General features: G+C 38.5%; 2 protein-coding genes and 1 long non-coding RNA gene across 6 annotated transcripts; 2 read left to right on the top strand and 1 right to left on the bottom strand.

Moving 5' to 3' along the window:
• Window positions 1-240: 240 nt before the first annotated feature.
• LOC103719781 (dual specificity protein phosphatase PHS1-like) lies at window positions 241-10,485 on the top strand. Of its 4 annotated transcripts, none has more exons than XM_039118188.3 (10): window positions 241-376; window positions 491-653; window positions 2,290-2,504; window positions 3,826-4,002; window positions 4,085-4,245; window positions 4,319-5,405; window positions 5,922-6,068; window positions 6,136-6,363; window positions 9,545-9,702; window positions 9,822-10,485. In XM_039118188.3, the coding sequence occupies exons 3-10, from the start codon at window positions 2,391-2,393 to the stop codon at window positions 10,189-10,191; spliced, it is 2,442 nt and encodes an 813-aa protein (XP_038974116.2). In that variant the 5' UTR covers window positions 241-376; window positions 491-653; window positions 2,290-2,390; the 3' UTR covers window positions 10,192-10,485. The 4 variants fall into 4 exon arrangements, with proteins under 4 accessions (XP_038974116.2, XP_038974114.3, XP_088573096.2 ...); XM_039118186.3 differs by having other exon boundaries at window positions 2,285-2,504; XM_088716970.2 differs by having other exon boundaries at window positions 251-653.
• On the bottom strand, window positions 4,215-11,383 carry LOC148714915 (uncharacterized). The gene is made up of 3 exons (XR_015975829.2): window positions 10,467-11,383; window positions 4,860-5,453; window positions 4,215-4,776 (listed from the first exon to the last, which is right to left on the bottom strand). It is a non-coding gene; the product is annotated as an uncharacterized LOC148714915 (long non-coding RNA).
• A 207-nt stretch (window positions 11,384-11,590) lies between these two features.
• On the top strand, window positions 11,591-12,136 carry LOC103719782 (pectinesterase inhibitor-like). The gene has a single exon (XM_088714734.2). The coding sequence runs from the start codon at window positions 11,591-11,593 to the stop codon at window positions 12,134-12,136; it is 546 nt and encodes a 181-aa protein (XP_088570860.2).
• The last annotated feature ends 2,832 nt before the right edge of the window (window positions 12,137-14,968 follow it).

Genomic DNA, 14,968 nt, shown 5'->3' with positions numbered 1-14,968 from the left:
CATTGACTCGGTTTTCTTCATCACTAGTTAATAACTCAGAGGCCATTGTATGCATGATCTCTCTCATATCTCTCCACCATGGAGCAAAAAGCGGACGCTTTTGCCGCTTCCGGGATGCCGCTGACCGTTACGTTCGTTAACGGTCTTTTTTTAACAAAACCGAAAAAAGGGCCTTTTACTTCTAAATAACCGAACTCACGGGTTCTCTCTCTCTCTCTCTCTCTCTCTCTCTCTCGGTGTTAAAATTTGAGAACAACAGGCCCAGAACCCCAAATCTCGGAGCCTGTGGGATGTGTCTCCATCCCCTTCTGATTTAAATCATCCTCTATCTTTGTAGGAAATTGAGAAAGGAAAAGACCCCGCATTGTCTTCGAGTGTGAGTTCTTGGGGCCTCTTCTCTAGGGTTTAATCCTCGTAAAGTTGGTTTTTTTTTTTCTTTTTGGAGGAAAATTCTCTCTTTTGGGGTTTCTAAAGGCGGCATCGGTTGCAGCTGGGGGAAAAAATGGGGCCAGGAGAAGGACATTCGAGGAATGTGCGGCCTTGGTGAGTCGGCGCAGTGGGAAGTGTCAGACCTTGGGACTGCCCTGTCGGTCCTCCAAGCCCGAAACCATGTCGGTCGAGTCCATGTCCTCATCCTCCCCTCCTCTCTTCTGGTATGTATGCATGTAACGTGTGCCCATATCTGTGAAATTTGCAAGAAGGAGTGTTTTTTTTTATTTTCTCTTCTATTTTTCCGTTTCATGATCTGTAAAATGCTCTGAATAATATAATACTATGCGTTATAATTGTAAAGAGAATCTGGTTTTTATAGCTTTTCCCCATTTTGACTTAGTAGTTGGTGCAATTTTAGCAGAAATGCCTGCCTAAATAAATGTTATCAGATTAGAGATTTATACCTGTTTGTTGCATTTCCTTTTAGTCAACCATTCGATGCAGTTTGTTCATGGTCTAAAAGATGTGTGACAAATGCCACAACCCATTTTTGCAAATATTGTATGAGGGATAATGAACTCTTTAACTTTTATTTCTTCTTTTACAGTTCTGTGGTTGAAAGATTTACATTACCTGGGTTGCCTGCTTGAGTAGGAAGGCTAGGAAAAAAATCGAGCTTATCTGGTATACAACAAAGACCAAGGAAGCCCCATGTTAGTAGTGGGTAAGGGTAGTGCGGACCAAAAAGAATAGGAGGCTCAAAACTAAGAAGACTTGGATCGATGTGACCCAGAATCATCCATAGAGGCTTAACTTTCACAATTGACATAGCCTCTGTAAGAAACATAAGAAAAAGGAGCATGGGGCATGGTCTTGTGTAGAAAAATCGTACATTGCAGTCCAGGACGGCATGCAGAGATCGTAAAGCTTGGCACTACTGGTGGCATAGGATAGGAGTGATAGAGTGGGTTAGTTTATATATACATATACACATACATATACATATACATACACACACACACACATATATATTTGTATATGTGTATATGTACATGGTAGTTTCCCTTCACAAAAAAAAAGAGGATTTTCTAATTAACCTTTCTTAGTTTTCTCTTTTGCCTCTTTAATATCTTACAATCTACTCTCTGTTGCCATAACCGAGGTAAGAATGCCTATGTGTCAATTGGCCTTATTTAGAAGTCACATTAAGGTATTTTTTCATTACAGCTGCCCATTGTTATAAGCTAGGAATGTTGGCACTACTTATGGAGGTACTGGCATTCAATTGATGGCTGGTTATAAATACACCAATAATTTTGTGGACCCTTTCAGCTTACAGTTTTGCTATACAGTCAATTCATTTTCGTTGTTGTATTCTTTTGGATCGCTATGCTTTTAGAAAAATCTCTTTATGTGAAGAAAAGGCATTTAAAATGCTGGTCAAGCCTTTAAAAAGAAAGTCCACCAAAGAGATCTATCAAATCATGAGAGTATCTGAAACTCTGTTAACAAAAATACCAAAAAGATCTATGCTATGCCAACTATATATGTGTGTTGCTGTATAAAATGTATGAGAACTGTTATCAATTTAGACTAACCAGACCCAACTATGGACCTTGATTTAGTCCAGAGAATTGGCATCCTTAATTTAGATTTTAGACAATAAATGAAAGCAAAACCAACAATAAGCAATTTTTATGACAAAATTGCTATTATGAATGTGATTGCACTCTGTGAAGTTGAAATTAGTGTTTTCTAAGATTATTTTTACTTCGAAACAAAGGTGGATACATATTTACTTTTCTAAAAAGAAATATGAATGCCTTTTATGTCGTAACCTTCATTTCTGCAGTGCAGGAGGACCAGATTCTGGAGAACCTAATGGTGATTCAGTTAATTCACAGACTTCTCACCAAGAACCAGAAATAAATTTGTCTGATAGGCTTAGAAATGCTGCTATGCTGGACATTGAATCAAATGACTTCTCTTGGGATGATCTGTCATCATTGTATCATACTAAACATACTAGCAGTACTGAACATTCTGAAGACGAGCTAAATAAAGCTTTAGAGGTTTGTTGTTTCTGGATCTATACTTAGGTTTATGAGGTTTTGTTGTTCCTGGATATATGCTTAGGTTTATGAGTGCATTGTTACAGTCTTCTTATAAGTTCCTGGCAAGATATTGATGTACTTGCATTGTATGGTCTAATATGTAGGCCAAAATAAGACACCTTGGCTTTAGGTAGTTTGGGCTAATTTCTGATTGTGTATCTGAGCCAGCCCTCCACTTATATCATGATCCATGACTTGTTACTGCCACTGTTACGTTTATAGTTTTACTCTAACCAGTTAACCAGTTTACTGACTGGTTCTTTATTTCAGAACTTTTTTTTCAGCCCATGCAGCAAATATATTTCATTCTGTCCACTTATTTGAGAACTTGAAGTCTGTGCAGTTAGCATTTATCAGTCAATGCATCTGACAAAAATTAGGTCCATGTCCTTTATGGCTAAATGAAGCTAGCATTTACAAAGTTTCTTGTTTGCATATAGAGTCATGACAACTTGAAAAGATCGATCGACAAACTATGTTACACATGTTTGGTTTTTAAGTACAACCCTGGTGAAACATTGAAGATCAGATAATTATATGACTTAGAGGAAGAAGAATTTCTGAATGTCTCAAGCATGTCCTTTCTTAACTCTCATGTCTTGCTTGTGAACAAAGTATATGTGTGTGTGTGTGTGTGTGTGTGAAATTAGATTCCATTCTTTATAACTGGTGGTATGGAAAGCTAAAAATGTCATTTCATGTAAGATATAGTGAAAAGGCGCAAATTGACAGTGCAAGCGAGAACGAATTTCAGAATTTATCATGTTTTATTTTAATTTTCTTGTTTTATTTGATGAGAAACCCTGTTGTTATATGTATGTAAAGGAGAAAACCTGCAGATGGTAGTTCTTGAAAGTTTAATCGAATTGCATTTAATGGATGAAATGGGAGCACCTATTGTGTCAGAACTACTCAATTGCTTTTCCTTACCAGTTATTTTTTCCTTTTTTAATGCTTTTGTTTCATTGAGTTTGAACTGTGCGCTTGATCTAATACCGAGCTAACAAAAAACTGGCAATGGCAAGTATGATATGTGAAACTTGGTCAATTTCATGATATGCGACCTGTTCTTACATAGGACCAAGATAGTGGGGTCATTATTGTTGTTGGTGGGCAAGAATTCCAGTTAAAACTTTGCATGTGCTGGATGATTGTCATTTCTATTTTCTTCCTTATAACCTAATGTGGGATTTTCCAGCTTAGTTGTTGTAGATCTTTTTGCTAAAATATAAATTTTATCTGGTGCCTTTTTTGCCTTCATGCAATTGGCTTGATACAGGTGACTGTAAATTCTGGGGGAGTTATCTTCTATGTGCTGTTTAACGCTCCCAAAAATGGTGATCTTTCACCAAAGGAAGCAGCAGGAGTCATTAAAATTGCATCTTCGAGGATGGCCACACAATCAGAACGCTTAGGTTATGAATTTGCGAAATGGCTGGGGGTGAGGACACCTCAGGTTATTACCTACTCCTCTTTTTATTGATTTTGTTTCTATTTTGGAGAATCGCAACTTTTCTTAGACCACCGGCCATATGCAGGGCAGAGTTATTCATAATTCTAGTTCAGAATGGCAGAAGATTAAGGATGCTGCAGAAAAGGCACGACTTGTGGCAGTCACCAGTGAAGATGAAGTGGGTGAGATGACATGTTCAGAGATGTTGGAAGCTCTTGAATTGAACCGATGCCTTTTCATAATGAAGTACAGACGCCACTTGATCTTGTAGTTACCACTTCTCTGAATTAAACAGCTCATGTTGTTTTCCTTGTGACAGTTATATTCATGGCTCGCCGCTGTTGGAAAATCCAGATGCATTTGATACACGGGAGGCTGCTGAAAACGCTGCTGCAGCCCTTGGGAGGGTCCTGATGCTGGACCTTATACTAAGGAACGAGGATAGACTCCCTTGTCGTCAGCTTGGGTGGCGTGGTAACTATGCAAATATATTATTTGCCAATAAAGTGGTCTCTGCAAACATGGATGCATTGGAGGAAGCTCATGATTCTGCCATTAGACGATACAAACCACAGATTATGAAAAGTCTCCAGAAAGAGAGGAGGGCAATTTCAGTAAATGGCAGATTAGGTTCCCATAACCCTGAACTTATGTCTGAGAGCTCTGATGCTTCCAATGAGATGGGTCGCAGATCCACAAAGAAGCAAGCAACAGATGAAGCAAAAAGAAGTGATTTTTATATCGTGGCCATTGACTCAGGCGTTCCTCGCAGGCCTCCTGCAGGAAAACGGGCAAAAGATCAAGAAAATTATCCGAAGGTGGTTGAGCTTGTACTCAACAACTGGGAGTACTCTTCTAACCTGTTATATGAAGTATCTGTGGGAAAACTGGGGTTTCCTGGACCAGAAGAGGCTGATGTGCCTACTGATTCTGGTTCCTGTTTGTCTGATTCTGATATGGTGGCAGTTGTTACTGCCTTTCGAGGAGGATTTCGTGCAGCTCTCAGAGACCTGCAGTGCTTCCATATATTTCTTCTCACACTTTACCAAAAATTGGATGGCCTTTTACGAATTCTTCTATTAATTATTAATAAATGCCTTGCTGAGTCTGACAAGGATGATTCTGGAGTTCTAGACTCACCATCACATTCTGCAAGGTGTAGTTTTAGTTCTCCCTTTCCTGCATACAAGGAACGTGGTGGGGCTGAAACACATGCAGATTCAAGTGATTCTGAGACACACAACTGTCTGCTTAAGTCCTCATCTGCAGGACCTCGAGAATGCTCTGACACAACTTCTCCAGTCTCTCGAGATAACTGGAATGGGAGGTATTTTAAAGGATGTGGAGAACCTCCCCGTTGTTTACGCTTGACAATGAAGCTCCGTGACTTTAACAAGTGTGCCAAGGTTAGAAATCTTTGAGCAGAGCATGGGACTGTTTTCCTTCTACCCTCCCTATATATAGTGAAGGAAAGCTTAAAGTCATAATACAGTTTCAGAAGATTTTATCTGAATATTTGACCAGATTCAAGAACTTTAAGATTAAATTGATCAGCTTTAGGTGACTTCGATATTTTTAGATTTTATTATTTCATGTTTTAATGGACATTAAATATCTGCTGTAAATATTTTGTTGCTATTTGAAGTTTGAACTGTTTAGGCCAGATGTTTAATTGCATAAGCAATATAAATGCGAGTCTTTGAGAATTTTTTAGCATTTGATAATAGTAAATCCTTTTGTTTTATTATATAAAATTTTATTCTTTTCCTTGTTGAAAATTCTTTGATAGAAATATTATTTGGCATTAACAACCACATTTGTGCAGTTTTGGCACTTCCATTACTTTTATGCTTTCACTTAATTTTGAGATTGCCAACATATTCTTTCCTTCAGTTTTTACTGATACAATATGCCGGTCATAGGTAGATGCCGAGCTAAGCAAGGAGCTGGAACAGTGGAATGAAATGCTTCGAATGGATGTTGTGAAATTATGCCAGGAGAACAACTTTAATACAGGCTTTTTTGAGGGGAATGATAATAACATCACTGTTGATGCTTATGAGTTGAAGGTGATCCCCAACTTCTTTTATGGCCACTTATGTACAGAGACTAAATTTTGTTGTGACTCTTTCTCAGGTCAGACTTGAACATATACTTGAGAGAATAGCATTGATCTCAGATGCTGCAAGTACAGAACGGCCCTCTCCTATTACAGAATACCTGTTCATTGGTGGAGCTTTAGCTGCAAGGTCCATGTACACTCTTCAGCACTTGGGTGTCACACATATACTCTGCTTGTGTACCAATGAAATTGGACAATCAGACTCTCAATACCCTGACCATTTTGAGTACAGAAACTTCTCGGTAAGTATTGTTCCCTCGTATTTTATTTTAGAAGAAAGCACTGTTCCTTCTTTTCAAGATCTTAGATTGTGTTAAAGTGAATTCTGAATAAGGAACTGTTGGGGATAAAGGGGAGTTTTGAGTCTAACCAAGAGAAGATTTTGATCCAAGAGTTCGAACTCAATTCAATCAAAAAGCTTAAACCATTAAGCTTTAGGCCCAAACATCTAAAATTATCCTTTTACTTCCCACTAATTATTCCATATGAAACTGGACCTCATGCATGATCTTCAACATTCTCCTCTACATGTTAGCCAATTAACTCCCATCAAATCCACTATTCTCCACTTAAGTTTCGTGCCCAATTACTCTTTTGAGTGCCACATGTTACCAATCCAACCTAATATCTCACTATCCATTAACCATACTTCACCACTGTCCATTACTCCTTAGGTCCGAGAGTTACCCGCTTTCCAGGAGCCATGTTTCACCATGCTCCATCGAGTTCACTCTTTCAAGAACCATGCCCAAGTACATGCTCAAATCCTGCACCATGCTCCATCGAGTTCACTTGCTACGCCCACTCAGCACACCATAACCACCATGACTTAACTCTACCATCCTGCATGCTACCACTCCTTCTGAGTGCCACATGTTAACACATCAACCTAAGAGCCCACTCTCTCTTAGTCAGGTTTCATCAGTAGTACGTTACCACTCAAGCCCAAGATTCGCTCTCCAAGAGCCATGGTTCACCAGTCTTACAAGAATCTACTCTTTAAGGAACCATGTCTGAGCTCATGCTTAAACCCCATACCATGCTCCATTAAGTCCACTTGCGGCATCCACTCGGCACATCACAGCCACAATGACTTGGCTCTACCAAACTGCATGCTACCATTCTTCACAAGAGCTACCAATTGCGGCACTTTTACAACTTGGAGAGTTGTCTTGGATTATTGGCCATCGACTTTGATACCACTTGTTGGGGAGAAACAGAGAGTTAGTCCAACTAGGAGAAGGATTTGATATACATGTCGGAACCCAATTCAACTTAAAAGCTTCAGCTGTAGAAGTTTGGGCCCAATCATCTATATCAATCCTTCTAACTCCCACTAATTGTTCCATGTGATACTATATCTCACGTATGATCCTTTACATATATGATTGTACTTCTATTCTTGGGACTTATCACACAAATCTTATGGTAACAAGATTTTATATGTTCTGAAACAAAAAGAGTAAAATGCTTCGGGCACCCATTCGTGCACGTGTTTCTTGGGCCCATGTAATGCTGGTTTTACAATTGAACATTCAACTACCCCTTCTGCATCACCAAATTTCCCCGGAGTTAGCCAATCCCCTCCTTCCATATGGCAGGAGAAACTTTTTATGTGAATCTGCAAACATTACTCTTTAACACAAGTTTTCATACAATAAACAGTAGGATGGTGTTCTTTTTTTTTTTTTTCGATTCTGTAACTTCTAATCTCCATGTTATCATCTGCCTAGTCTAGGAGAATTTGATAGGATTTCTCCATGGTTCCGTGAGCTTAAACAACAATTTATAAGATAGATCTCCCTATGAGCGAATGATCTTTCAAAGTTCGGTGGCAGCTCTTTTCTTGCATAATTTTTTTCTTTTGCCAGAGATTTTTTATTAATTTTTAAACTATCGTAAAATTTTGCTCAAGCCTTCAATGGGACCTTCTCAAATTTGGAATTTGAATGGAGCTTCATAGTTGACTCCATTTTGCTGGGAAGGCATGGAGGATGTTGATGGTAGTTGTTACATTCTATGGAAAATAATCATTGTACTTGTGTCAATGAAGTTTTTCTCTTCCATAAATATAATATAGTATTTTCTTTCTCTTTGAGAATATTGAATAACCAAATACTGTACAGTAACATTTTCAGGATTATTGATGTCATTTAGTCAGAAATGGTTCAGAGTGTTGTATCAGTATTAATTTGCTATTATAAGCATAAAAATGAAAAGAATATTTCATAAATACTAGACTTACCTTATTAGCCTTGGTATGGTCATTGATTTGATATGATTGATTACTTGCTGTTTGTATCATTATGATGTCATTGTTTCATATATTATTATTTACCTATAAAAGAGAGGAAAGGAAAAAAGAAAGAGAAGTTACTATGAGATGCTTGCTAAACCCTACCAACTTGCTTTATAATGCATTGTGTACTGTTTTTGTTGTAAATAATGATGAATTACTCTGATATGTTGGTTTGTGCTGAAAATTAAGATAATTTAGCTTTAGATGGACTCATGGTTGGCTTTCGTATGAAATAGATGTACCAATACCTTTCCTTGATTTTAAATTTAAAATGTTTTTGTAGAACCCTGGTCATGTCATTAGTTTTTTTTTTTCAAAAAGAAAAGAAAAGAAAAGAAAAGTTATTACTATGCAATTGTGCTAGTTTTGTAGGCTCATTGTTTTCCTTCTTGTGACTTGCATATGTGTGAGCCACATGTTTACTAAAACCCGACTCCCTCCAAAGTTCATCCATGTCACCAAGGTTGAAATTTGAAGCTACTTAATTTATACTACTCCAAACACCCATCTCTTCCCTAGGCCATTAATTTTCTACCAACCACATACCTCATTTATGACTGCACTTTTAAGAGATCTCTCAACATTTTCGATGACAAGGCACCATCTTCTGCATTATTGTAGACCCAGCCAGTTTGGACTCAGTGTATATAAGCTTGTAGAATTTAAGCCGCAAGAAGCCCTTTGCCATATTCTGTTAAAAGTTGTGTTTTAGAAGCTCTCTTTTTCAAGTTTGTCCCCAAATCTAGCGTGAAAGCTTTCCTCTTTGCTCCCGAGTTCTCCATTGTTCTTCTCCAAATGGTCAAAGATCTTAGCTAGCATAAACCTTATGTTAAACTACTTGAGACGGGGGACTCTCGGCTTGCAGGATCTGCCTTTCTCCCTGTCTGCAAATAAAAACAGACCAGCATGGACTTTTTCAGTATATCTGAAACATGCCGACCATTTGATTTCACATTATTATCTTAATAGAATTATCTTGGATGAATGCGTAATAAGCAGTCGTGTATCTTTGATGAATTTTGTAGTATGTGGTCATGTGTAATCAGACAACTTCGTTGGTTTTATGCAAATCCCATACCATTTCATTGTTTGCAACCGGTAACAATTTGACGGCATGTCTGCAGATCAGTGACAATGATGATGAGGACATAAGCCATATCTTTGAAGATGCTTCTGATTTCGTTGATTATGTGGAACACTTGGGTGGAAAGGTATTGGTCCATTGCTTTGAGGGGAGAAGTCGAAGCGCAACAGTGGTACTGGCTTACTTAATGCTAAGAAAGTAAGAATGATCAAGATAATCTTTCACTTAATTATAAAATATAAGCATTTAGCCGGGTTCTTTCTCTCAAAGAAACATTTGATCAGGTTCTAATTCTTAGATGCCATTATCATCTCCAGGAAGCTCACTCTCTTAGAAGCATGGAACAAGCTAAAGAAGGTGCACCGCCGAGCCCAGCCAAACGATGGCTTTGCTAAAACCCTCTTGGATCTTGACAAGAGGCTGCATGGGAAAGTTTCTATGGAGTGGCAGCAGAAGAAACCAATGATGAAGGTATGCCCCATGTGTGGGAAGAACGCAGGCCTGAGCAGCAGCTCGCTCAAGCTCCATCTACAGAAGTCCCACAGAAAGATATCCTCAGGTAGTGTCGACAGTGCGATGACCCTAGAGATACAGAAGGCTCTAGAGGCGCTTAAAATCAGCCGCGGTGGCATTGCCAGCCCAACTCAGAAGCAATGCCAATCGTTTGTAGATGGATTTTCTCATTAATATTTGTTGACCAGGGATTGTAGAGCAAGAAGAACAGAATCCTAGTTTTGCTAGATCAGTTTTTCGGGTACTTAGCTTGTAGTTAGTGGATGAGTATCATCTATGTCTTATTGACAGGTCTTTCAGCAAAGATTCACACCTGAAAGTTGCTATTTGTAAGCAATAATAAGACTTCGATGCAAAGGATGAGGACACTCAACATTGTAGCATCTCTTCTGCTGTAATAATGCCGTCGATGTAACATTGAACCAGGGTAGAAATTTGATGAATCTTACCAAGTATTTTATGTGATGATGATGTAGATTGTATATGGTGAGAAATGTGGCTTCTCTGATTGGGCTTTTTGCTGGCTGACCCTTGCACATATTAGTCTTCCTCTTGTGGTTGATCATGGTTTAAACTGGTTCTAGAATCCTTGTAGAATGTCCTGATTCTTTTACCCACCTCCAAAATGAGGACTGAAACTTGCTGAGTGATTAAAAGGAAAATATAAATTGATCAAGAAAATATAGTTAAATCCAGTAATGAAACAACCATATATAGTTTCCTCTATGGATGGAAAGTGACCTATCATGATCTTTCCAAGTGTCATGCATGAAAAAATTAATTAGATCTTGATCAATATAACGTTCTTGATGATTTATTATAGTTTGTTCATATGGGTAAAAGTTGGATGTTGACACTTAGACTTGTGCGTGTTGATGAAGCAAAGAGTACAAAGATTGCTAGTGTAATTAACTATGCTACTTTCTCCAACCCAAACTACGTGCGAACCCAAGATTGGTGCGAAATAATGGCCATTTTAATGGTCATAGAAATGATTGGCCACTATTTAATTGTCATTTCCATCCTAGTGGCCTGCCTAGAGAAAGAGTGATGGACATGCAATATCTAACATTTTCATTATTCATTTAAATAAAAGATATTCTAGATGCACATTGGCATTTGGCTTGAGCAAAACTACCATCATTCTTTCATTATTGCTGTCTATTTTCAAAATTAAAAAAAAAATCACTGTAGAAGTCAGTATATTATTGATAAACCAAGGACCCAAATTTGGCATATAATGCATGGCCATAATTCTACTTTAACAGTTAATAACAGTTTAGTGTAGGTCCATAATTTGAGGATTAACTCTCATGACTTGTGCTTCTCCATTTTTCATGCACTCCCATGCACCGTTATTCCCTCCGCACCACAAATTTTTGTGGTTAAGAAACTGGAGACGAAACCAAATCAAACTTACTCTCTATCGTCCAAAACCACCTTTCTATCATACCACCTCCAACTCCAAACCACCTGAAACAATTCTTTATACAAGTTTGAGAAACATCTTTTCTTCTCTTGGACCAAAAGAAGAACAAAAATCTTCCAAAAAGTTTATGACATTACTGTGACGATGACAACCTTCCTCCTCTTTCTTTGCCTCTCCATTGCCATCATCCAACCAACAGCCGCCTCCGATGCCATCAACGGCACCAGCCACCTCGATGAAGCCTGCAGGAAGACCTTCGATTCCGACCTATGCATCAAGGCCCTCTCAGTCTATCCCGAGAGCCAAACCTTCGACCTCCATGGCCTCGCCGGCCTTGCCATCAGGGCAACCGCCTCCGCCGCCGCCAACACCTCCTCCTACGTCTCGAAACTCCTCGACGAGGCGAAAATCGAGGATGAGGGCTTCCAGCAGTGTCTCTACGACTGCGAGGAGAGCTTCATCGATGCATTCGAGCAGCTCGACGAGTCGACGGTGGCGATGGACAAGATGGCGTACGGGGACGTGGACTTGTGGGTGACGGTGGCCAAGACGGACGGCCAGTTGTGTGACGAAGGGTGCGAGCATGTGTCGTCGGCCATGAAGGCGCAGCTTCATGCTAAGAGTTCGGAGTTCAGCAAACTCTGCAGCATCGTTCTGAACATGACCAGCGTCCTGGCCGCAAGTCATTAGAACAATGTTAATTACCTGTTGTACTTTTAGGTTTCTTTTTCTTGCTAAGGCCCTATCCGGATTATTTTATGGTCCATAATTTGGATCATTGTTCGTGGTTTCACTCTCTTTCGTTTTTTTTTTTTTTGGTTATGTTATGTACTCGCCTTCAACTTGATATCAACTCTCCATCTTTCTAAGTCTTTAAGTGAAGGCCAGCATCAATAATAAGATTTTTTTTTCATTAATATTCTCCTAAATATCGAATTTTATATGAATACCTTTTCAAAATTGATATTTACATGTATATCTTTATAAAACACTTGTTTTGCTACTCTAACTTTTTTATCCTTATTTTTTACATATGTATTCATACCATCTCATGCCATTAAAAAATTAATGGTTTCAAATTAAAATGACCAAAATATCCTTAATGGATAGATATGAAAGAAAAAAAAAGCGATCGCAATGGAAAACAAAAAAAATAATTTCAAAATTCTATTTTATTTTTAATTAAAATAAATATAGTTTTTATTAACGGTATTAGAAGAACCGTTATATGAGGATTATTTGTGCAAAACAGTGTTTATGAAGGTACATAAATATATAAAAAATTAAGAGAATATTCATGCAAATTTAAATTTTTTAAAAAATATTCACGTAAAAAACTCTTTTTTTTTGTGATATATTAGAATTAAAGTCGTGATGAATTTGAATGCACTAAAGATCTAATCAAATAATGGAGATTTAGCCTAATCGCAACTCAATCACGATCCGATCATGAGCTTCTGATTTTCTCGATATGATTGAGGAGTGAAGTCAAATTTTTTCATACGCATATATAAATAGTGTATTGTGCATGACTTCTCAATAGTTCAATTATTGCTAAAAAAAGGAGAGCGCACCCTCTACATTTGCTGGAGGGCATCCGTAGATATCTCTCCCGGGCACGACTAGCTATTCTGACATGGTATTAGAGTTAGGGTCGTCGGAGGGTTACTGCGTTATAGGTTAAAATCCCTCACAAATTAATATTTGTGTACATGATCAGATTGTCATCTCGACTTGTCTCAACTTTTTTATCTATTCATGCGTATAGTCTACATTTGTTTTGAACAAAAAGCCCACACATTTCTTTAGAAATGAAATGGGAATAAAAAGAAAACAAACAAAGAAAAAAGGAAGGAAAAAAAAGAAAAGAATAAAAAGAAAGAGAAGAGGTCCCCAACAGTGCAAGCACCGACCACCTCCCAATGAAATGCTATTTGTTTGAAATTTTCTATGAGAAGGGTCCCTGCACAAGGGAGGCGTCTCCCCTATAAATGCTCCTATCTTCCCAAACTTGGTGAAGAAAGAATTCAATCCCAAATCATTTGGAGGCTTTACCAGTTTATCAAGCTGGCTCCTCAGATGATCCCCCCATCACTAAACAATTTTGGGGGAGTGGACTTTGTGATCTGAAACCACGACTTCAAACTTGTAGCAGCCGGCGGTCGGTACACCTTCGATAAGCATGTTACCGGAACAGAATTAAGAGCTACATGAGAAGCCATAGTGCATGCAAGGTGCATGTTGGAAGCAGGTAGTATCTATTTGAAAGATGACTCAGCCACAATGATCGTCTGGATTCAGGGTCGGTATGGCAACAACGATCGGCACCTGTTGATTTGGAACATCTGCAGGATTGTCGGAGAGCTTGTCATTTCCTGAGCCACTTATATTTTTTGGAAAGCGAATATCGTTGCCGACTGAGTTACTTCTTATGCTATGTATCACTTGAGAGAATTTCTTTGGAAATGCCCTAAGGCTATTCCTCCTCTTTTGTTATCTCCTCTTGCCGGTTACCTATGCCCGTGTGGTGTGAGTCACCCGTGTATCAAAAAAAAAAAATAAATCACTAAATAGTTCCGGCGCACTATAGCAAGCTTACCTAGTTCAAGCATATCGACGTTTTTTTGCTACAAAGTCTCGTAATCATGAATTGCACCAATATCCTTTTTCAATTTTTTCCACGAAACATTGCCAATGAAAAATATTTTGAGAATAACACCAGGCGTCGAGGTACCAAACAGGAAACCTAACTGTCCACCAAGCTGCATGGATCTCCCAAAGGCCATCCCATCAAACAGTTGGCAAAACCTAAAACACTCAAAACCAATCCCTCCCATAAAATTTAGCTCCTCCAGCTTCATCGCTCCTTTGTCGACTCGAGCACTTTTTAACATCTCCTAGCAAAAAATACTACCGACCCTTGTTTCTATCTCCTACATCTTTTCCACCTTATTTCAAGTGAAGGGGAGATATCAACCAAAGTCCTATTAGCACACAGAACCTCGAGAGTAAAGAGAGGTCCATGAGGAACTGTCTCATGTACAGAGAACATCCATAAGGAAGTTTAAAATAAAAACCAGGCACTAAGTATGATCTAAAGAAAAAAAAGGGTGTTTCCTTGCCATCATACCAGATCAAATTCCACCGTTACCAAGATTGCAGCAGAACTAAAAACCAAGGCCTATACTTCATGGAGAATTATTTCCGTATCCTAAAATATGTATATTTCGAATTTGTGCAATTCACTAGTCAAATAAATCTCCAATTCCAAACAGTTCCGAAACCTTTCAGTAGATACAGATAGCGAAGATACTGAACAGCCTTCTTGTCCTCGATGCAGCAGTGGGGAATCTAATTGCAAAACACCAAACTCTCACCTGAGAAACAGAAGATTGTTGCAACTGATAGCCCTTTTTAATCACCAGCAAATAATAGCCTGGACTTCCACTCGTGCCTTCCAAATGCACTCTATAATTAGCCAGTGCAAAACCTTTAGACACCAAGCACCTTAAACATCTATTT

The sequence above is a fragment of the Phoenix dactylifera genome, chromosome 2 (assembly GCF_051530095.1).
Source record: "Phoenix dactylifera cultivar Ajwa chromosome 2, Ajwa_hap1_PhDact_Kaust_v1.1, whole genome shotgun sequence".
NCBI lineage: Eukaryota > Viridiplantae > Streptophyta > Magnoliopsida > Arecales > Arecaceae > Phoenix > Phoenix dactylifera.
This window is presented reverse-complemented; position numbering and strand designations above follow the sequence as displayed.